Source organism: Dendropsophus ebraccatus, chromosome 8, assembly GCF_027789765.1.
Source record: "Dendropsophus ebraccatus isolate aDenEbr1 chromosome 8, aDenEbr1.pat, whole genome shotgun sequence".
NCBI lineage: Eukaryota > Metazoa > Chordata > Amphibia > Anura > Hylidae > Dendropsophus > Dendropsophus ebraccatus.
The window spans coordinates 39,780,171-39,803,672 of NC_091461.1; the positions used below are offsets into that span (position 1 = coordinate 39,780,171).

General features: G+C 42.6%; 1 protein-coding gene across 1 annotated transcript; it reads left to right on the forward strand.

Moving 5' to 3' along the window:
* Nucleotides 1–935: 935 nt before the first annotated feature.
* LOC138798536 (arsenite methyltransferase-like) lies at nt 936–22,589 on the forward strand. The gene is made up of 11 exons (XM_069979046.1): nt 936–999; nt 2,902–2,956; nt 10,026–10,153; nt 10,410–10,560; nt 10,679–10,815; nt 11,561–11,630; nt 12,834–12,915; nt 14,207–14,338; nt 16,628–16,770; nt 17,510–17,635; nt 20,981–22,589. Exons 1-11 carry the CDS (start codon nt 947–949, stop codon nt 21,077–21,079), a joined length of 1,176 nt encoding a protein of 391 aa, XP_069835147.1. The 5' UTR covers nt 936–946; the 3' UTR covers nt 21,080–22,589.
* The last annotated feature ends 913 nt before the right edge of the window (nt 22,590–23,502 follow it).

The window sequence follows — 23,502 nt, forward strand, 5'->3', positions numbered from 1 at the left end:
ATCAAACATACATAAACTGCTACGCAACCCAAATAAGACAATATATACACTAGGCGTGACAGTACAACATACAGCACAGGCTCCCTACGCTATATCATACCACGCGCTACACTTACATTCCTGCACACCTAAACAACAAACAATAAAGCATTAGGCTGGGTTCACACTGCGTTTTTGCAATCCGTTTTTTTTCATCCGTTTTTTTTTTCTTTTCAAAAAACGTACGAAAAAAACATGCATTTGTGTGCATCCGTTTTTCCATTGACTTGCATTGTAAAGAAAAACGGATCCGTTTTTTTGACGGACACAAAAATGTAGCTGACACTATTTTTGTGTCCGTTAAAAAAAAAAATCCGTTTTTTTTACAATGGAAGTCAATGGAAAAATGGATCAAAACGGATGCACACAAATGCATCTGTTTTTTTCTTCAGTTTTTTGAAAAAAATGGATTGCAGAAACGCAGTGTGAACTTAGCCTTACAGACAAGTGATGGGGGTAAGGAAAACACAGGCCCGAAGCTTTATTAAAAAGACAACACAACACAAGGGGAGAGGTTGAAGGAAAGGGGTATCAATCCTCTTCTTTCTGTCCAATCACCATATGGATCTATAGACATTTAGCATGTTCCAGGCACATACACCCGTTGAACATACATAAGTGGATATGTTCTCAGTGCAGTAATCATACAGATATAGGACATCAGTACACGTACTGTGCACAGTAGGAAATTGGGGAAAATAGCTTTCTAGTTCTAAAGAACTACAAGCCCCAGCACTGCCTGCTAGTCATTGACTGTAGCTTTGATTACACTTAAAATGAATGAAGCTAAAGAATAGTAATCCCTCCACAATGCATACAAGCCAGGGACTTTGCACAGCACTGGTGAGGTTAGTGAGTTCATGTGCTATACATAGAGGGGAGGGAAGGAGTGAGCTATGGAACTGCAATGCATTATGGGATGAGGAAGCTGCTGCCGAGCGTGGACATGTCACAGTGCAGGTAATACGTCTCTGCTGGGGGGTTGTGGCTATGCATGTGTAATAATGGTATAAAATCTGTGTAATTCCTATAAGAGAAAGGGGAAGGGTCTTTCAGCAAAGCAGCACTGTCAGTATACATCAGCATCCTGTTCTCCTAGATTGCATATGCCACAACAGTTTTATCATATTGAGGGTGGCTTCACACACGCAGCTTTTGTGTGGCGTTTTCTGGTCCCCCAAAAAACTGACACCGATTATTTTGGCGTTTTTGACTTGATGGCTTTGTTGTTGTGTTGTTTTTTTTTTACCTTTTGGGTTTGTGTGTGATTCCATGTGTGGCCTTTTTTTTTTAGACAAACAGAAAAAAATTCCATTGGACTCTATAGGAGAGAATCGCCACAGTTTGCAGAAAAAATATGCCACACCCTCAGCAAAAAACCACAAAAAAAAACGCTAAGTATGTATGGCATTTCATAAAATGCCATTGACTTACAGCTAACATCTAGCCGCTGGCATTTTTGCTCAAATAAATAGAGTTTTTACGAAAATTTAAGGCTTTGTGATGCCACTCCTACCTCCCAGATTTTAAAGCCCACACAAAAGATGCCATCAACAGAGAATTGGGTGTCTTTACGCTCCTCAGCTGATCACTGTAACTGTTACAAGATTATTGGCTGAAGAAACGTTTCTAGAAATGCTCCTGGCTGATAATCGGCCCATGTAAAAGGGCCTTTAGATCACTCTGGTGGTCAATATCTGGTTCAGTAGAACCACAAGATGTCCAATGAGTATGTTGACAACTGGGTGTTACCAGTTGAAGTTATGTCCTTACATGTGCTGTCCAATCAGTGCTCATAGTATTTGACTGTGTAAGGACACACCCCATTCACATGAGAAATGGTAACTCCTAGTTGTCAATATATTCAGATAGCACAATGCAGAACTGTGAGAAAAGATATTTTAGAATAAATTTTTCATGGGGAAATACAAGTATCTACTAAAACATGTATCTTATTACACGGAACGATAATCGGCCGAATTGGCGCTATCCGTCCGATTATCGTTCTGTGTAATAAAGACAACGATCAGCCGATGATTTTGACTAGAGATGAGCGAACCTGGAGCATGCTCGAGTCCATCTGAACCCAAACTTTCGGCATTTGATTAGCGGTGGCTGCTGAAGTTGGATAAAGCTCTAAGTCTATGTGGAAAACATGGATATAGTCATTGGCTGTATCCATGTTTTCCAGACAACCTTAGAGCTTTATCCAACTTCAGCAGCCCCCGCTAATCAAATGCTGATTGTTCGGGTTCGGATGGACTCGAACCTGAACCAGGTTCACTCATCTCTAGTTCTGACCTATAATCGTCAGGTACCGACTGCGCATCGCTGCGGCCGACGCTGACCATATGAAAAGAGGAATACATTACCTATCCAGGCTGCAGGGCTCCTCTTCCTCTGTGCTTCTCCCCGAGTCCCGCGCGCTCTAGCTTCACAGCGGCTTGTCTCAGCTGACAGGCCGCTCGGCCAATCACAGGCTGGGACCGCCATGGCCAGTGATTGGCTGAGCGGCCTGTCAGCTGAGACAACCCGCTGTGAAGCTGGAGTGCGCGGGTCTCGGGGAGAAGCACAAAGGAAAAGGAGCCCTGCAGCCTGGATAGGTATGTATACAGTTTAAACAAGGGCTGCAAGGACATCGGTAACGATGTCCCTGCAGCCCTTGTTAAACGATTATCGGGCCTTGTAATAGGCCCAGTAAATGAGCGCCGATCTAGCAGATCGGTGCTCGTTTACAGGTATTATGGGGCCCCCATCGGCCCGTGTAATACCACTGTTAGTGTTGTTTCAAAGGTAAAATAGGAAGCATTGTGGTTTGAGGTTTGAAGATTTCTAATGTTCTCTTTGTGTTCTTTTGTCTAGATCTCCCACATCCAGCTGCTGCTCCCAAGGTCCTAAGACCCACGAGGATGTCAAGGTATTACAGAGCGTGATCCAGCACTTTATCACATGTTCACTTAGTGCTGGATATTCTCTATTCAGATCACTGTAACCCATTCCAAACCCTTCCACTTGTTTAACCTCACATCTGTAACTATGTACTAACAAAACTGATTTATTTGACACAATATGCCATGAAGTTGCCTGAAATATAGTATTTTCTGGTTTGTTATGAAGCGATACCTCTCTCCATAAATCACTGACCAGTACTGTCCTTGGAACCCCCACTGCACCTGCAATACTGCCGGCACAACAGGGATCCCATCATGACCTCTTCTATTTAAAAAAAAAAACAAAAAAAAAACACATTAGCCAACCCCATATGGCCAGATCATTGAGACATATGCCGCCTTTGTGTTTAGATTCTCCAAATCATCTCAATATGTCATAATGAATTATTATTAATTTATTTTTGTTGCTTTCTATGGAAATTAAGGACTATCCAAGGAAACCATTGTAATAGCATGCTAGAATCCATCTGCAGGCATTCCATATAGACAAAAAATGAAAGGGGAGCATTTCAATTGCCCTGGCGCAGGACAGAAAGAGACCGTCAGGATCATTCAGTAACCTGGTGTGAACTGGGCCTGGTTTTTACATTTATGTGACACACCCGACTAATTCTCGGGCATCTGGCAATGCAGGAGTTAACCAGAGCCCTGCAAAGATCTGATTACTGCAGCGGAGCGGGCTTCTTGACTGACTTGTTCCTCAGCCTTTCTGGAGACTGGGAGGTCAGAGCGCTGGTCCAATGAGGTTCCGGACCGGGCTCTTGGTCAGCATAAAACTAACCTGAAGAAGTTTCTCAGAGCTGGCTAGTAGGTGAACTCCTGGTCCCAGCTCCCCCTTTTCTATTCCTGCGTATCCCTTCCTATTTCCTTCTGACTGCTCGACTCGTTATTTGACCTCCCGCCTGACCTGTAACTATCCGATTATATTGCTGATTCTGTACTGTGTTGCCCGTGTGGTTTTGACTTGGCTTGTTCACCATCCCCTATTGTGTTTGTCTGTCTGTCCTGTTTAGTGTGCCACATATATAGCGTAGGGAACGCCTTTGTGGTTGTCCGCGGCCGCCTAGGGCCGACTGAGGCAAGTAAGTAGGGACAGTGGGTGGGTTCAGACCTAGGGCCCACTGTCTTGTCGTGTCTGTACCTTCTTGCCCTGACAGAGACACAGGAAAAATAGATAGTCCAAGGTCAATACATGGCATTTATTCACATGATAATTGAGCAACGTGTTTTGGTGCTGAACCAGCACGTTCCCCAGGCTCTTCCTTCCTCAATTATCGTATGAATAAACATCAAAAATGGACCTGGTTTTCCTGTGTCTCTGTCAGTCCTGCACCAGGACAATTGAAGTGGTCCCATTTAATTTTTTGTCTTTATAAACGGTTTATGCGTTGTGACGGGCAGTGGACAATACATATATTCACACGCTCAGTAGTGTTGTGTGTATCCCTTAGTACAACACGGTCAGGTTTGTCTGACATTTACATACATCTATCCCACGATTGTATCGATCCTGCTACACTACACTATATAGAGCCCATTGTGTCCTTCTAAACCAGAGCCCTGACCAATTTCCAAAGAACTCAGAAACAGCAAGATATGTCAGGCCAGATTCACATGTTTTTTTCTGTAGTCTGTAATAGAATACATGGTTTCTGCAGCTAAGTACATTTATGATACAGATGCAAGCTCATCTTATTGATTCCAAGTGGGCATATGATTTATCATTTACATGGTGCATTTTTAACACATTTTCAAGAGGAATAAAAAACGACATGTCCATTCTTCATATATATATATTGCACATATATTGTTATGGAATTTCCATTAAAGGGGTTATCCAGTGCAACAAAAACATGGCCACTTTCTTTCAGAGACAACACGACTCTTGTCTCCAGTTCAGGTGTGGTTTGCAATTAAGCTCCATTCACTTCAATGGAACTGAGCAGCAAAACCCGCCCAAGCTGGAGACAAGAGTGGGTCTGTCTCTGGACGAAAGTGGCCATGTTTTTGTAGCGCTGGATAACCCCTTTAGGACTTCCTCCTAGTTTTTCCAACACCATCCTCACAGCTATAGAGACTCCTCATTTATAGTAATAACGGTCCACATAGTAATAGTGCTCAGTTTAGGCCCCACCCTTCTGTGTCCCCACACTTTATTATGCCCTCATACTCACTTTATAAGGTCCCCATACTGTTTCCCTGTTCTCCACACACACGCACACACACACAATGTAAGGGACCTAGTCCACGAGCGATTATCTGCCAAATAAGGCTGATTCGGGCAGGTATCGCTCTGTGTAATAAAGATAACTATTATCCAAGGAGTGAACAATTGTTTGCTCCTCGGCTATTTGTTGTCTTTCGGCTGCCAGACGCATATCGCTCCGTGTAATAGCTGATGCATGGCTGACGGCTGATGAAAGGGGCACTTGGTGCACAGAAAATAATCAAGATGATGTTTACCTCTCCCTTGGCCACATGATCATTAAGCCATGTAATAGGCTCGGTAAGCAAGCTCCAGACATTTAATAAGGCTTTAAGACCTCCATACTGTTCCCCCACACTGTAAGGCCAGTATACTGTTCCCCCACACTGTAAGGCCAGTATACTGTTCCCCAACACTGTAAGGCCAGTATACTGTTCCCCAACACTGTAAGGCCTCTATACTGTTCTCCCACACTGTAAGGCCTCTATTTTGTTCTCCCACACTGTAAGGCCTCTATACTGTTCTCCCACACTGTAAGTCCTCTATACTGTTCTCTTACACTGTAAGGCCTCTATACTGTTCTCCCACACTGTAAGGCCTCTATACTGTTCTCCCACACTGTAAGGCCTCTATACTGTTCTCCCACACTGTAAGGCCTCTATACTGTTCTCCCACACTGTAAGGCCTCTATACTGTTCTCCCACACTGTAAGGCCTCTATACTGTTCTCCCACACTGTAAGGCCTCTATACTGTTGTCCCACACTGTAAGGCCTCTATACTGTTCTCCCACACTGTAAGGCCTCTATACTGTTGTCCCACACTGTAAGGCCTCTATACTGTTCTCCCACACTGTAAGGCCTCTATACTGTTCTCCCACACTGTAAGGCCTCTATACTGTTCTCCCACACTGTAAGTCCTCTATACTGTTCTCTTACACTGTAAGGCCTCTATACTGTTCTCCCACACTGTAAGGCCTCTATACTGTTCTCTTACACTGTAAGGCCTCTATACTGTTCTCCCACACTGTAAGGCCTCTATACTGTTCTCTTACACTGTAAGGCCTCTATACTGTTCTCCCACACTGTAAGGCCTCTATACTGTTCTCTTACACTGTAAGGCCTCTATACTGTTCTCCCACACTGTAAGGCCTCTATACTGTTCTCCCACACTGTAAGGCCTCTATACTGTTCTCCCACACTGTAAGGCCTCTATACTGTTCTTCCACACTGTAAGGCCTCTATACTGTTCTCCCACACTGTAAGGCCTCTATACTGTTCTCCCACACTGTAAGACTTCTATACTGTTCTCCCACACTGTAAGTCCTCTATACTGTTCTCTTACACTGTAAGGCCTCTATACTGTTCTCCCACACTGTAAGGCCTCTATACTATTCTCTTACACTGTAAGGCCTCTATACTGTTCTCCCACACTGTAAGGCCTCTATACTGTTCTCTTACACTGTAAGGCTTCTATACTGTTCTCCCACACTGTAAGACTTCTATACTGTTCTCCCACACTGTAAGGCCTCTATACTGTTCTCCCACACTGTAAGGCCTCTATACTGTTCTCCCACACTGTAAGGCCTCTATACTGTTCTCCCACACTATAAGGCTTCTATACTGTTCTCCCACACTGTAATGCCTCTATACTGTTCTCCCACACTGTTAGGCCTCTATACTGTTCTCCCACACTGTAAGGCCTCTATACTGTTCTCTTACACTGTAAGGCCTCTATACTGTTCTCCCACACTGTAAGGCCTCTATACTGTTCTCCCACACTGTAAGGCCTCTATACTGTTCTCCCACACTGTAAGGCCTCTATACTGTTCTCTTACACTGTAAGGCCTCTATACTGTTCTCCCACACTGTAAGGCCTCTATACTGTTCTCTTACACTGTAAGGCTTCTATACTGTTCTCCCACACTGTAAGGCTTCTATACTGTTCTCCCACACTGTAAGGCCTCTATACTGTTCTCCCACACTGTAAGGCCTCTATACTGTTCTCCCACACTGTAAGGCCTCTATACTGTTCTCCCACACTATAAGGCTTCTATACTGTTCTCCCACACTGTAATGCCTCTATACTGTTCTCCCACACTGTTAGGCCTCTATACTGTTCTCCCACACTGTAAGGCCTCTATACTGTTCTCTTACACTGTAAGGCCTCTATACTGTTCTCCCACACTGTAAGGCCTCTATACTGTTCTCCCACACTGTAAGGCCTCTATACTGTTCTCCCACACTGTAAGGCCTCTATACTGTTCTCCCACACTGTAAGGCCTCTATACTGTTCTCCCACACTGTAAGACCTCTATACTGTTCTCCCACACTGTAAGGCCTCTATACTGTTCTCCCACACTGTAAGGCCTCTATACTGTTCTCCCAAACTGTAAGACCTCTATACTGTTCTCCCACACTGTAAGGCCTCTATACTGTTCTCCCACACTGTAAGGCCTCTATACTGTTCTCCCACACTGTAAGAGAGAGCAGAGTGGGCTGGAAACACAAAAGGCGTTCCTTGGGTGAATCAGTATCAGTAGGAACAGAAATAATAATATTGGTGAGGAACGCACTCACCTGGTGGGGTTGTGCTCAGAGCACACCTACAGTCACATAGATTGATATAAACGTTGATGCTGCCGCTCCAAGAACCGGGGACGAGAGCCACATGTCACGGCTCCAGGGTATATGGTGAAAGGTGCAGGAAGAGGAAATGTACCTGGATCGGTAAACACTTCCAAAGGAGCTGGTCTGGTGCAAAGAGTGGACAGTGGGTCCGGATATAAATGAATTTTTTTATTTTTTATTGAATCAAAAGAAACTCAAACAAATCCTACAGAAACATTGGAACATATTGCTTAATGATCCATATGTTAAACAATATATTACTTCTAAACCAAAGCTCCTTTTCCGTCGAGCCAGAACTCTTAAAGGCATAATTGTACCAAGCAAATTACGCCAAATCCCAAGTAAATCTATAATTACAAAAGATCTCAATGGGAGCCAAAAATGTCATAACCCTAGATGCAAATGCTGTGATAACATCTGCTTCACAAAAACATTCAAGAGTCAGACCACGAATGAAACGTTCACAATAAAACACCAACTCACCTGTTCCTCCAGCTATGTAGTGTATCTTCTTAATTGTCCTTGCCGTCTGCAGAACATCGGCAGAACAACGATGCCATTGCGTATGAGAATAAATAAACACAGCTGCAATGTTACAGATGGTTATCAAAAACACAGTGTATCCAGACAGGCATCCATAATACATAACTGTTGCTTTGATAATTTTCAGATATGTCCCATCATCCATATTACCATAGATTCCAAACACTAAAGAGAAGAGAGATGTATTGGATTTTTAAGTTAGATACCCTAATGCCTAAAGAATTAAACGAGGCATATGAAATTAACATTTAATGGCTTTTTTTATGTATATCTATATCTACTGTATTTATTAATTCATTATTTTCTATAATTGTCATGACTCTCTATTTTATCTCTATACACCATTTCATTCTGTCACTGTCTAAATTTCCTTTCCGATAGGGCATTTCTTTTCATGTCATGTTGTATATTTCACATTTTAACATCCCCGACCTTGGATTAGAACTGTGGCTAACTTTCTTACACCTGTGTCTCTTCCATCGACAATAAGCCAATCACAGCTTCCATCCCTTTCTGTCGGCACAGACCATTCACTAGTTTGAGCCGCAAAAGCCTTCTGCGCGTGCGCAGACAATATCGTTCCAATCGCTGATGGGCATGTGCGCCTTATGATACTGATGTCTTGCCAAATACCACAGCCCTAACTTTAGTAGATGTATTTAGATAATCATCTACCCAGCAGTGTTAGCTACACACAGATCCCACACTCGTACATATCTCAGATGCGGTATTTACGTACATACGAGAGTTTTATTTGGTTTATTTGTACTTCATGCTGTTCATATTATAATATACTTTTCATCACCACAGGCTTGCCATTATCCGTAGATAGTATAGTTTTAAACATATTTATTAGAGATGAGCGAATCGGGTTCGAGTCGATCCGAACCCGATCGTTCGGTATTTGATTAGCTGGGGCTGCTGAACTTGGATAAAGCTCTAAGGTTGTCTGGAAAACATTGATACAGCCAATGACTATATCCATGTTTTCTACATAGCCTTAGGGCTTTATCCAAGTTCAGCAGCCCCCACTAATCAAGTTCCCCACACTATTAGGCCTCTATAGTGTTCCCCCACACTGTAAGGCCTCTATACTGTTCCCCCACACTGTAAGGCCTCTATACTGTTCCCCCACACTGTAAGGCCTCTATACTGTTCTCCCACACTGTAGGGCCTCTATACTGTTCTCCCACACTGTAAGGCCTCTATTCTGTTCTTCCACACTGTAAGGCCTCTATACTGTTCTCCCACACTATTAGGCCTCTATAGTGTTCCCCCACACTGTAAGGCCTCTATACTGTTCCCCCACACTATTAGCCCTCTATAGTGTTCCCCCACACCATAAGGCCAAGATTCATGCCAACACACAAGGACCTGCAGTGCTGCCTTTTTAACTTAAATAAGGCAAGGATGAGCCTAAGTAAACATTTAAGAGGCTGTGGTACACAAGAACCATGGCTCTTTCAAACAGCTGATGGCGGTATGGGTGCTGGGAGGGGGTTCAGGACTCATCCTGTTGATGGGGCAAATGCAAAAATAACTAACGGGAGCTGTTATCACTATTGGGGAAAGCAAGCCATCTTAAAAAGGGGCATTGAAAAAAAGACAGTGTGTATATTTTATAGACGCAATATACAATTTTTCTCCTAATTGTATAGGAATATTATGGGAAATACCTGAAGAATTCAAAGGATCTGAAAACCAATGCGTGTGTCACTCCATCCAGGCCCATTCCAAAATTTATACGGGATGCTCTAACAGAGGTTCATGAAGAAGTTTCCTCACGGTAAGGGTCTAACTTGGTTTGTATGAGAATCATATACTAGGGGTCAGTTTATAAACGTTCTGTGGAATAGGTCTTAAAGCCAGGAACAGACCATAAACAGGGAACGGGTCATAAAAGAAAGACTGAGTTCTCTCCTCTTTTCAAATCCATTCCTGGCTTTGGCTTCCAAAATCGCACCAAACGCACCATTATTAATGTGTAGTTCTGTTATTATGATTTTTCTACAATGGAGCTGACTCCTGTACTTCTTATATAGCTACTATGGCTGTGGACTTGTGGTACCTGAGTGCCTCGAGAACTGCAGGATTCTGGACCTGGGTAGCGGAAGTGGAAGGGATTGTTACATGCTAAGCAAGCTGGTTGGACCTAAGGGACACGTCACTGGTGTAGACATGACTGATGAGCAGGTAAGGTCTGCCACTCTGCAATAACAGCAGTAATACATCAAAGGGGGTCACTGACAACATTTTAAAAAAATTGTAAGTAATAGTGTTATAACTTGCACTCTTTGACCATTCATTTTAGGTTGAAATCTCCAAAAAGTATATTGACTACCACATGAAAAAATTTGCTTACCATGAACCAAATATTGATTTTGTGAATGGGTACATTGAAGATTTGAAAGCTGTGGGCATTAATGATGAAAGTTATGACATTGTTATGTAAGTATAAATCATAAACTGTCGGTATAACTAGGGTTAAATACTGATGTTATGTAAAGGGATATTTTGGTTTCAGCTAATAAAGCTTGTTCATTGCATAGTAAGATCTATACATTTTCTAATATACTTTATGTGTCAGTTCCTCATGGTTTTCATTATTTCTGCTTGCAATAAAACCCTTCATTGTCTACATAATAATGTGATGGACACGTGTCTTGTCTTGTCACAGTTACAGTATCAGAGTTGTGTCTCCTAAAGAGCTGTGTCACCATCACATGATCAAGATACATTTTTATTCCCTTAGTTTGGCTTCATACACGGGTGGAACTACCGCCTTAGCATCCGTAGCGGCTGCTATGGGACCTGATACTTATAATGGCCTGGGCCCCCTGAAATGACATTACTTTCACCTGTTGGCCGAGTGGGCCTCCTGGGTGCTGCAAATGGCCTCCCAACTGCCCCGGATCTGGTCCTTTAACCATGGGGCTCTGATTGACAGGGCGCGGTGCCATTGACTTCTTCTCCTGCCAATCACTCTTGTAGCCTAATTAGCATTAAGATTAAACTCCTAATAGGTGCGGGAACGGCACCAAAAACGAAGGTAAGAAGCGTACCGTTATCCTCAGCGCCCTGTCTGCTATAGGAACATATAAGCATAATACATTCTTCTAACTTGCTGATAGTTTCCCTTGAAAAAGAAAATAAAAAAGACTGATAATTGATAATTTTTTTCTCATGATTGTAGATCTAATTGTGTGATCAATCTTTCCCCTGATAAGAAGGCTGTTCTAAGAGAAGCCTACAGAGTGCTAAAGGTAAACTAGGAATACTGTGTGTGTGTGTGTGTGTTTGTGTATCTATCAATCTCCTATCTGTCTGTCTATCTATCTAATTGAGCTCATTCACACACCCGGGGGGATATATATTCATAGCTACATAGCTAGTGCCGTATAAGTCTATGGTACTGGATGCCCGCTCTCAAAAAGTTCCACTGTATGCGACAGGGAGAACGATTTACTATAATAATTTCTGGGGGAGAAAAACACTTCACACGTACTGGATCTGCAACACTGAGGATCCTGTTATAGTAAAGTTCTATGGGGTCACATACCCACAGCGGAATTTTCCCTCAGCTGTGGATATGTGACCCAGCCCCTTTAACCACCCGCCGTCCGCAGCCCGCAGCCTTGGCCCGAAGCATACATTACCCGCAGCTGTGTGAAGCTTCCGGCTCCCGTTGCTCCCCATCAGCCAATCAGTGCTGCCGTGCACTAATTGGCTGATGGGGAGCAAGGGGAGCCGGAAGCTTCACTGCCAAATCGGCTGCCGATCCGGCATGTGTGAAGGCACCCTTAGGGTAGCTTCACACGTACCGTATCGCAGCGGATTTGATGGTGCGGATTTGATGCTGTGTTCATTTATTTAGTCAAATCTGCTGCAGATCCTGTACGTGTGAAGCTACCCTACGTATAATTTCTATAATATGTCTTTAATATGGATGCAGAAATACACACGTCACATGAGCCTGTAAGACTGGCCTAAGTATAACATTCACTGCAGGAACTTGTGGATGTTTCTCTGGAGGATTTTTTCCAACTAGTTGGTTCACCACAGTTCCAAATTCTCAAAGTGTCAGGTAGGTGTTTAAAGCCCTTAAAGTGCTTGAAGGTACAAGCTGGAATGCCTCCTCACTTTCCCTCCCATCCCTATCCCATCCATATGCCACATGGCCACCTCTCTGTCTGGTGGCAAACTAAGGGCCTCCAGCTGTTGCAAAACTACAATTCCCATAATGCCTGGTAAGCCAAAGCTTTAGCTTTGGTTATCCAGGTATGATGGGAATTGTAGTTTTGTAACTGCCTGAGGGCCTGAGTCTACATGGATACAATAGTAAATCATGATGCAAAGTTTTCCAAGCTAAGACAGCCCTATATAAAACTAGCAAGATATCTCTCTCTCTGTCTGGTATCTCGAATCCTCAATGTCAGAACATTTAAAGAGAACATTCTGTTTCATAGGATGGTGGAGAAATGTACTTCAGTGATGTCTATTCTAACAAGCCAGTTCCTGAGGAATTAAAGCAGAATAAAGTGCTTTGGGGTAAGTTCATGTGAAGAACGTTCTATAAAAAGTTTAAAGAGGAGTATAAGAAAAAAAATCTCCCCCCGCCCCCCAGAAATAGCACCACTCCTGTCTGGTTTGCCATTTGTCCCTGGAACAGATTGTGTTTTTTTTTTGTTTTTTTTTTACTATATATACTATATACTATATATACATTGGATACCTGCTCTAAAGGTCTTCATAAACCTTATACTTTAGTCGGCCGTATCCAGGTTCGATTGTCAGTATAAGGTGTATGGGGCCGTCCACCGACAGATGATGTCAGTGGACATTGGGGTCGGGTGTGATCGAAAATTACTGCCCGGCCCATTTATTCTGGGACACAGAGAGACAGCCTTCCCCATAGAGAACAAAGGAGCCCTTGTACTAACCACCCTTATATACTACAGGGATTTGTTCTCATTGGGGGAGGCATCCTGAGGTAACTTGACGGATAGGGAGACTGAATTAAGGCTTTGATAGGCCTAGGAGAGGGGAGGAGACCTGAGACAGACCGACTCCACAAGCAGGTGGCAGACAAGTTATGTGCAGAAAAACATGTACAAAGTTTAGCACAGTACATAGAAATGCAGTTTGGACATCCTTCATCACACATACCCTTAGGGTATGTTCACACTGAGCAAATCAGGCGGAATTCTGCTATGCTCAGTGTGTCATTGCCCGTCTCTGGGAGACATGTCACTTCTTTGAGCGAAGAGGGGAGGAAGCGGACACACCCGCCCTCTCATTCACTCACTGTAGGACACTGAGCATGGTGGAATTCCGCAGTGGAGAGTACCGTCGCAGAATCCTGCCGTATTTACTTAGTGTGAACACACCCTTAGACTCATATAAACACTAGTACTGTGCAATCCTACACATAGACACATATTAGCAGCACAGGAAGCAGGGTTGTGGGATGCTGCATGTTAGCTCAATATCCAGCTCAGAGCTGAGTGTCAATGAGGTGGATCTGAGCATGCATATATCCTTCCTCTACCACCTCTCCCTGCATTGATTGTCTGATTGATTTAGAGAGCTCAGTGCTGGAAAGCAAACAGACAGAGGTGGGGGAGAGAGGTGGTGTGCATGCTGCAGCTCAGCACAGCCTGAGCTTGAAAGAAAACTGTAATTTTATAACTTTGCAAATAGCCATTGACTAAGAAACATATCAATTGTTTTATCTCCTTTTTAGATAACGACTCATGTCTGCAGCTCTGGGCCTCATCTAGAGCCAACAGATTCCCTTTAAAGCAATTCTAGCTATTTAATCTTACGTTTTTCTGCTTAGGAGAATGTATTAGTGGAGCCCTTGCCTGGAAGGACCTCTATCTGATTGCTGAAGAAATTGGATTTAGCCCACCACGTCTAGTCACCTCCAGCTACATCACGGTGAACAATAAAGAACTGGAGGACATTATTGGTAAATTTCCTGGGATTAAAAAAACCATGGCTGCTTTCCTGTTTACAAGAATAGCTCCCCATCTGTCTGTAGGTTGTGTGTGGTATCACAGATCAGTCCTTTTATTTCAATGATGCTGAGCTGCAATATCAGACACAACCGTGATGCTGTAAGTATGCCGCCATGGTTTTCTAATACTGTGCAACTTCCTGTAAGAGAATCTTTGATTTAAAGCAGTCACTTATATAATCTTGTTACATACTGCCCCAACATGTCAAAAGTTTATATTGCAGAAGGATAGCACCAGGTCTCAGTCCTGAGACCCCCTGTGAGTTCTATTTGGGTAAAGCAAGAAGCAGAAGCTCTACTACCAAGCTGGCTGCCCAGTCCGACTGATTCCAAGATGTGGGCTACATAGACAATAATGGAGCCAGATTGGGCAGTCGGCTTGGCAGTAGAGCTTGTTACTGTATGTTTCAATAGTTATAGCTTACTTATCAGTGTAATCCGACCATTTGTATAAGCAGGCTCAAAGACTACCTGCCATGAAGTCTATTTACTAATAATAATAATTTTATTTATATAGCGCCAACATATTCCTTGTATACCAACCTTCAAGTCAAACATAAGGAGTGAGGGCCCTGCTAGCAAAGGCTTACAATCTATAACATTATTGCACACCTTATGCATGTCCTCAGGTTTGGCTGTACGTACACAACGTCTACAACTAACTTTAAATTCAGATGCCAGAAGATTTATTTCTGATTCATTTACTCCCATCTGGTTTTTCACAGCCCTCACTCTTGCCAGAGACCTTGATGTGTTATCGGAATGACTTCCATGAGGAGCTGGGAAAACGGTGTTTTAAATGCAAGACTCCATCTGTAACCTTGAGGCATTCCACTCTGCTACATAATGCAACAAAACTCAGTTTTATATATTTGGCAACATTTTAGTAACAGGGTTTAGTTGTTTCTGTTTTACACAAAAGATTACTTATGGCCCTACAAGGTGCATGATGATTCTTCTTTGTTGACAGGCCACTTTTTTTTCTACAGCAAACACATTGACTTTCATATTTAATTTCATCATACGTTTTGTTGCTATGTTCACACAACGTACAACGGCCGTGATTACAAAAATATACGTTACCTTGCCATCTATGGGATCCCAGCCGGAGTGTATACACATAGTATACGATGTGGCCAGGATCTCTAGCGGCGCCACAAACAACTGACATGTCAGTTTTCTGCGACCGCTATTCATTGAATAGCGGCCGCAGAAAACCATGTCAGTGCACACTATGGAGCAAGTGGCTCCGGCCACTCGCTCCATAGTGTGCTGTGGGGAGTTCTGATGTGGACGCGCACGGATGCGCCCGCATCAGAACTCTGCTGCGTCAAAGATGATCTTTTCAGAGGCCGGCTGTTCCGTGACCCGGACAGATCACGGAACGGCCGGTCTCTTATGTTGTGTGAACATAGCCTTATCAAAGATCTTATTCAGAAAAAACAAGACGGTGAAGGAAAGATACAAGGGTCCAGCATGTTGGATTTTAACATAATCTGTTTGTTCTTAGATATATAAGCTGACCTAGAAGTGTCTGACAGCAATTTTAAACTCTTTTCCCATTGAGAATACATAAATGTAAATGGCGAGGTCAGCATACATGTGTAAATGGTGATCAGAAGAGAGAGTTGTTGGCCAGAGGAGCTTACTTGGCTAACAGCCATCTAAAATATATGGGGTTATCCAATGTTAATAAAACATGGCTACTTTCTTCCAGAAACAGCAGGACTGTTGTCTCCAGCTTGGGTGCAGGTTTTGCAACTCAGTCCCTTTGAAGTGAATGGAGTTTTTTTTGCCATTACAGACACTTGTCCACTATCCACATGCTAGTGGATATGTGATTGTAGGACTCCTGACACCTGGGACCCCGCAAAATGTTGAGGACAAGTTGTTTTTTAACTTAAAGGGGTATTCTGAGAAAAACTTACTTCTCTCCTATCCACAGGATAGGGGAAAAGTAGGAGATGGCCACGGGTCCGACCCCTAACCTGAAGATAGCTAAGTGCAGACCTAACTGGACATCTCCTATTGATACAGAATAACTAATCGGTTTTTCAGATTCTCAGACTGTACAGTAGATAACCTATAGTAGAACCACATAGCCATATACTATTGGGAGTAGTGTAGTACAGAAAGCAAACAGTCCTATACTCATCTGATACATGTGAGGCATCCCCTTTTGGGGGTACAAACTGGGGGTGCTCAACAATTCTCATGTATATCATCTGATTTTATTTTCAGGTGACCTCAAGTTTGTCTCCGCTACATTTCGCCTGTTTAAGCTTCCACAGAACTCTGGGAAGGAGAAGGGGATGGTTATTTACAATGGAGGAATCACCGGCTGTGAGAATGACATTCAGTTTGAAACAAACTTCACATTTAAGGTAACACATTATTGCAATATGGTGAAATCAATAGTAAAGGGGAAATATCAGCAGGTTAAATCAATCTAACCTGCTAATAGCCGCCTATAGTGCCTGGGACGCAAAGGAGTAATAGTGCGTTTACACAGAGAGATTTATCTGACAGATTTTTTAAGCCAAAGCCAGAAACGGACTATGAACAGGGAACAGGTAATGAAGGAAAGATTGAGATATCTCCGCATTCCGAATCCATTTCTGGCTTTGGCTTCCAAAATCTGACAGATAAATCTCTCTGTGTAAACGCACCATAAGGTATGTGTATTATCTTCCTCCTTGGCACCAGTCCTGCAATGTTAGTCAGAGTAATCTTCGCTCCAGTGCACTGTTAGGAGCACTGCTGCATTATCCGGCCTGCTCCTTCTAATGATAATCAATTAAGTGGGCGGCCTTAACTGGCCTAAAGATGCTTTTATAAAAGATTTTAAGTACTAGTGCAGAGCCATCCATGTTACTGTAACTGGGTCATGTGATCACTAGTCTGACCCACAGAAAATCACAGAGTTTAATGTGTGTTCTGTCCTGGGTTAGCTGACTCCTGTGAACTACAGGATGACTTCATCACTTATCAGATCTCCTCTGGCTACTCACAGGGCCCACCCTATCCAGATCTTTCTTAGTACCTGTGTTGGAATCAGGGCACTGAGCCCACAAAATTATGTAAATACTTGTCATATGTTGTTTCATATATTTTTCTTTATAGGAAGGAGAAGCGACATTGGTGGATGAAGACTTGTGGAGTATCCTGAAATCTTCCAGGTTTTCAGATGATTTTTTATTTAAGCCATTGGGAATGGGAAACTTTTCTGCACAATGCTGCTCGGAAAAGGTAAGATATATTCTATAACCTCCTAAAGGGTTAAAGGGGTTATTCAGCTCTACAAAAACATGGCCACTTTTTCCAGAGACAGCACTTGTTCCCAGTTTGGGTGCAGGTTTTGTAACTCAGTTCCATTGATTTGAATAGAGCTTAATTGCAAACCACACCTGAGCTGGAGACAAGAGTGGTGCTGTCTCTGGAAGAAAGTGGCCATGTTTTTGTTGCGTTGGTTAGTAAAGGTTAACCACCATGTAAAGAAAATGTTGTACAACTAATAAGATTTGTGTTTTAATTGTGCACCCTTCCCTAGAAACACTGAAAAGTATACTCGTAAATATGGGTAGCTTGCTATGTAGATCATGTAAAAACGTTCATGTATTTTGTATGAAGAGAAGAGGGGTAAGCCACTGCCAAGTAGCCCTGGTTGCAGCTTATTTCTCCCAGAACAATAGGGACAGGCATTTGAAATTTAACTGATGGTTGGCCAATTTTAGCCCCTTTGGCCAATCATTGATTGTTCGCAATGGCTAATCATAGACTAATGTCTGCCAAAAATGTTTTCACCATGTTGATCTTTTTTTTTTTGGAGTTTTCAGTAAAAAAAAAATATATATATATATTTTTTTTTGAGAACCACAGTGGTCTGACTGGTCACATAAACCACTAATCCCCCACATTGTAGTTGAGTAGGAATCAGGTTGACAATTGGATAAACAAAAAGGTAACCTAGGGGACGGTTACTCTCGACTTTATTTAATAGGAAGCATGGTTTAATCTCTTTTAGGCTATGCTCACACAGTGTAAAAATGATGGCCATCTTAATGATAACCACAGATAATACTCATCATTTGTGGCTGTCTTCTGGCATGGGGGGAAAAAAAAAAACGGATGTGATTTTTAATGCTCTGTTAACATAGCCCAAAGGTTCCAATATATAAATCCAATAAATCTAATGTAGTGTACAGAATAAGGCTATGTTCAGAATCTGCACCTTCTCCCTGCCACGGTGCGGGCGACCGTTTCATAAATGTCCCCCTATGTGTATGCACTCTGGCCGGGATTCCATAGGCAGCAACAGTACATATATTATGGCATTTTTGTATTAATCATGACAGTAGTTTTACAAAAATATACGTAGTGTGAACATAGCCTAAGCTCTGAAAAAACACAACACATAATTTAGCTACTTTTTAGGGTATAAACTAAATGATGATAACAGTAAAATTCAGCAGATGTGCGAATTCTCTTCAATTGTCCGGATTTTCGAGGTCTATAGAAAAGAGGAACTGTGTGTACTAACAGGAGAAGGGAATGTTCCTTGTAATTGTGCAGTATCGGACACTGACCTTGCTTTATATTAGGCTGCATGATGAAAAAAGAACTTTTAAAGGACAAAACGTCTTGTATGATGCTATTACTCAACTAAGGGGGACTAAGGTTAAGGGGGTTAAAGGCCCTAATACACAGAGAGATTATCTTCTGAATCAGGCACCTATCGCCCTGTGTAATAAAGACAACAATCAGCCGAGGAGTAAGTAAACGTTGGCTCATCAGCTGATTGGCGTTAAAAATCATCGCCCACTGTCCGCGCATCCGTGTAATATCCTATGTGCAGCCGATGGCTGCTGCACTAGCCGTCCGCACAATTAGGCTCAGTTTACACTGCGGTTTTGCTGTTTGTTTAACTGATCTGAAAAAAACAGATGAAAGAACTGATGCATTTGAGTGAATCCGTTTTGACCCGTTTTTCCATTGACTTCCATTATGAAAAAAAAAAAGGATCAAAACACATTCTTTTTTTTTCCGCTTATACAAAAATGTGGTCCACCACGTTTTTATGTACGCAAAAAAAAAAAACACAGATGGACTTTGATCCGTTTTAAAAAAAAAAAAATTTAAGTCAATGGAAAAACGGATCAGAACGGATGAACACACATGCATCACATTTTTTATCAGTTTTTTTCCATTAAAGGGGAATTATTAGCAGGTTAGACAAATCTGCACGGGGGCCGAGGAGGAAGGTTCCTGTGCTGTTAGCAGTGTAACCCTTGTTCCGGAGAACCATTACGAGCACTGCTCCGGCCCCATCGTGCAAGCCAGTCTGCCCGCTCCATTAATTATTACTAGAAGAAGCGGGCTGGCTCAGGGTGATGAGGGTGGGACAGTGCTCTGGACCGAGGATTACACTGCTATTAGCACAAGGACGCCGCCGAGGAGAAAGGTATGACTGGGGTGTATTTAACAATTGAAAGTAGTAATCTGCTCAGGTAAAATACATGTTGAATTACCCCCCTCCAGGTTACTAACAATTTATGCCATACTTGTTATTACCTTTTCAGCCTCCTTCTCCCAGTTCTAAACTGCTTCTTTCTGCTGAAGACACAGAATGCTATGTGTGAGCTGTTCTCTCTGTTTCCCCTTCCTCCCTTCTGAGACGGCTCATATAAAAACATATAATTAGCGCCCCTTGCCGACTCTATCTGCACTGTAATGCCTGTAGTATAATCACAGTAAGGTCATCAGCATCCTCCGGGCAAAATCAGCTGGATAGGGACCATGTTTACATGAGCCATCTCAGAAGGGAGAGGAGAACAGCTCATACACAGTTTTCTGTGTTTTTAGCCGCAGCTCAGAACTGGCGGAAGGAGACAGAAAAGGTAATAACAAGTATGGGAGGAACTATAAGCCTCCAGGAGGGGTATGATTTTACATGTATTTCACCTGAATGGAATACCTCTTTAACTGCAGGAGGCTTCAAATGGTATTAAACCTTCTATCACTCTTAGACAGCTGTTGCTCAGATGACATCTATCGATCCCCACACAAATATCTACAGGCTCAACTTGATTCTAAATAGGGAGAAGGAAGACTGCTGCTGCCAGGCACCTTCAGCAGCAGCTTCTCTCCAAAAGAATAAAAGTACCAGGCATACTAAAATCCAGTATGCCAGATCCCTCTCTCCATTGACAGTTGCTGTCATGCTGCCATACACTTTAGTACTAAACAGTACAAATATAAACATAATAAAAATACTAGGAATATAAATTACAATATTGTTCACTTTTCTAACACATTGTTAAATTATCTGTAGTTATAAACATTTTTGGGGACTTTTACTAGTTGAGAGCAGTCATTGTGAATTGGCAGAGCTGCAGTATAAAGCATAGGGGATGAACAGAGCAACAACCTAACACAATGTTGATGGAGGTGGCATTCAAAAAAATCCAGATTTTTCAAGTTGGTCTCTGATCATATTTGTAACCTGTAATAGTAAAAATATCATTTTTTTTTTTATTTTTTTTTTATTCTTTGTTTTTTATTTTACGTCAATGGATTTTCTTTTTATACTTACAGGAGATCATCAAGGATCCATTCCAGCTGGCAGAAAACCAGAATAAACAGCCCTCACCTCCCAGCTACAACACCTGCTGCGGACCAAAAGGATGCTGCTAGGAACAGTTATTAAAATATCCTACAGTCAGCGATATATAGAAGAATAATTAGAGTATACAGTTTTGGGATACAATATGGAACAGTCTTTAGAATGAGGTTACTACATCAGGGCTGTTAATGGAGTTTATGGTGCCCTAGGAACTTGTTGCACACTTTCCCTACTATTGATTCAGACTAAAGCTATCCCTGAGCATTGTTATACGGACAGCTGCCGCTCCTGACTCCCTTGCATACTTGCACATCTAGTCAAGAGTGCATGACATTTTAATAGAAAAAAAGAAAATGAGCCATTGCCGGACACATCTGGCAGCAGCTTATCTCCTGCAGGAACAAGGGATTCTTTATTCAACCAGCATCAGCTCCCCTATGCACAACACAAAGCACTGCGCATATATATAGTGTATGCTCTGTGATGTGGCCAAAAATAAAATCTATTGTGGCAGAATCCTGGCTTCAGCCACTAGAGTGACTGGCAGAGCAGAGAGCCAATGGCTGCTTGCTATGACAGTCCACTGTTTTTACCTATTAAGGCCCATTAGGAGCATTTATGGTTAAATACATAGGTGCAGGAGCAGACTACCTTCTGCTTAACCCCTTATCTACTGCAGTGTGTAAGTGACCCAAACTTCAGAAGACAAATAGATCTGCTTTACTGCTGGTGCACTGATAACTGATAAGCTCTGCACCTTTTCCTTTCCTTCAGTGCAGTGAAGCTGAGATCTCTGTCTTGTGCTTGTTAACCCTTTTTTGTGTTGCAGCATGTAAGCAAACATTGGGTCACTTACACAGTGCAGTACATAAGGGGTTAAGCAGAACGACACATGCTCTTACCTTCTCCCCTTGGCCCCCTCCTGAACGGGCCCCATAGCAACTGCCTTCCCTGCCTGTATGGTAGCTAAGCCACTGTTCAGGACTGTAACCCGTAACCTGCGTCATATGTTGGTAACCTCATGCAGGATGCCTCTGCATGGTTCTCCATATAGTTTCTAGCCACTAGTCTCCTCAGTGGTGAATAGGTCTGGTCTGGACCTCTGCCGTCTTCCTCTTTTCTTGGCACAATGGCTTAACTCTCTGACCGTGTGCAGCTTTGTGATTCAGGCAACAGCAGACAGCTGTCCCTAGTGACTACTGTTCCACCAATCAGTTCTGGCACCAAAGCACCAGTCCTTGATCCTTCTTTAAGTGTGAACAGTACCCAACATTTAAGAAAAGAAGCAACATTTAAATCACAGTGATAATTTACAACAATTAAACATCTTTTCCCCCACCCCTTTTATTTTCTGCCTATTTCTCTCTAGCTTTCTCTGTGTTTTCATTTTCCTCTTGTCTACATGGTTTTATAAAACTCTCTTATGGGCTTTTATGGTTTTTATTTTTAATGGTGCTGTTATGTTCCTGTTATTATTTGTGCCTCTATCCAGATCATTTCTGTCCCATTGTCTGTTTGTCGATTGGATGTCACATTTACATTTGTTTGAAAATCTTCTAATAAACAGAGATTGAATCATAACGTCATACACGAGTCTGAATTATTGAGTCTTTTATACCCTTTACAGTTATAACCAGGTTTCAGTATTAGCAGTACAAATAAAACTGAGATGGTCACTATCTGAAGTAGTGGTTTCAAGGATTTGAGTATGTGTGCAGGAATAGGGTGTTCAATTGGAAGTTTAATTCAATATTTTCCTAGAACTCAAACACAGATCTATCACCTTTAGGCTATGTTCACACAACATTAGTTTATTAGCAATCACGGCCGTTGTTGTCAATTTGCAACAAGGGGCGTGATTAATACTTAACTGACATTGTGCTGCAGCAAGAGGGAATCCCGGCCGGAGAGTATACACATAGTATACACTCCGTCCGGGATCGCTAGCGAAAGCAACAAAAACTGAAATTTTGTGTGGCCGCTATTCATTGAATAGCAGCCACACAAGCCTGACAAGTCATACAATGGGGCGTGCGGCTCCGGCCGCACACTCCATTGTCAGCTATGGTGAATTGGGATGCGGATGCACTTGGATGCGCCCGCATCCCAATTCAGCACAAAGAAAGATCATCCGGCCGGTACTGCAGTATGATCTTTACAAGCACCAGCCGGGTCACAGGACGGCCAGCGTTTTACGCAGTGGGAACATGGCCCTACAATAGACATGGCAAACTAGTCATCCTGCTCAAAGATGCTTTGCAAACTAGTCACATCCACATTTTGTGTCAGATACAGATGACGTAATGCTTTACCTTCCCTTACACAAAGCTTGGGGTGTATTCTATAGAGACTATACCGCTCCCATAAGTGCGCTTTTTTGTGAATCTTCTAGACAAAGCTTGTGGTGTGTTCTTTTTAGTATGAAAAGCAGGATTAACCCGGACCAGGTTAGAAGACAAAGAATAGATTCCTCCTTGCACCATCAGTGGTGTTG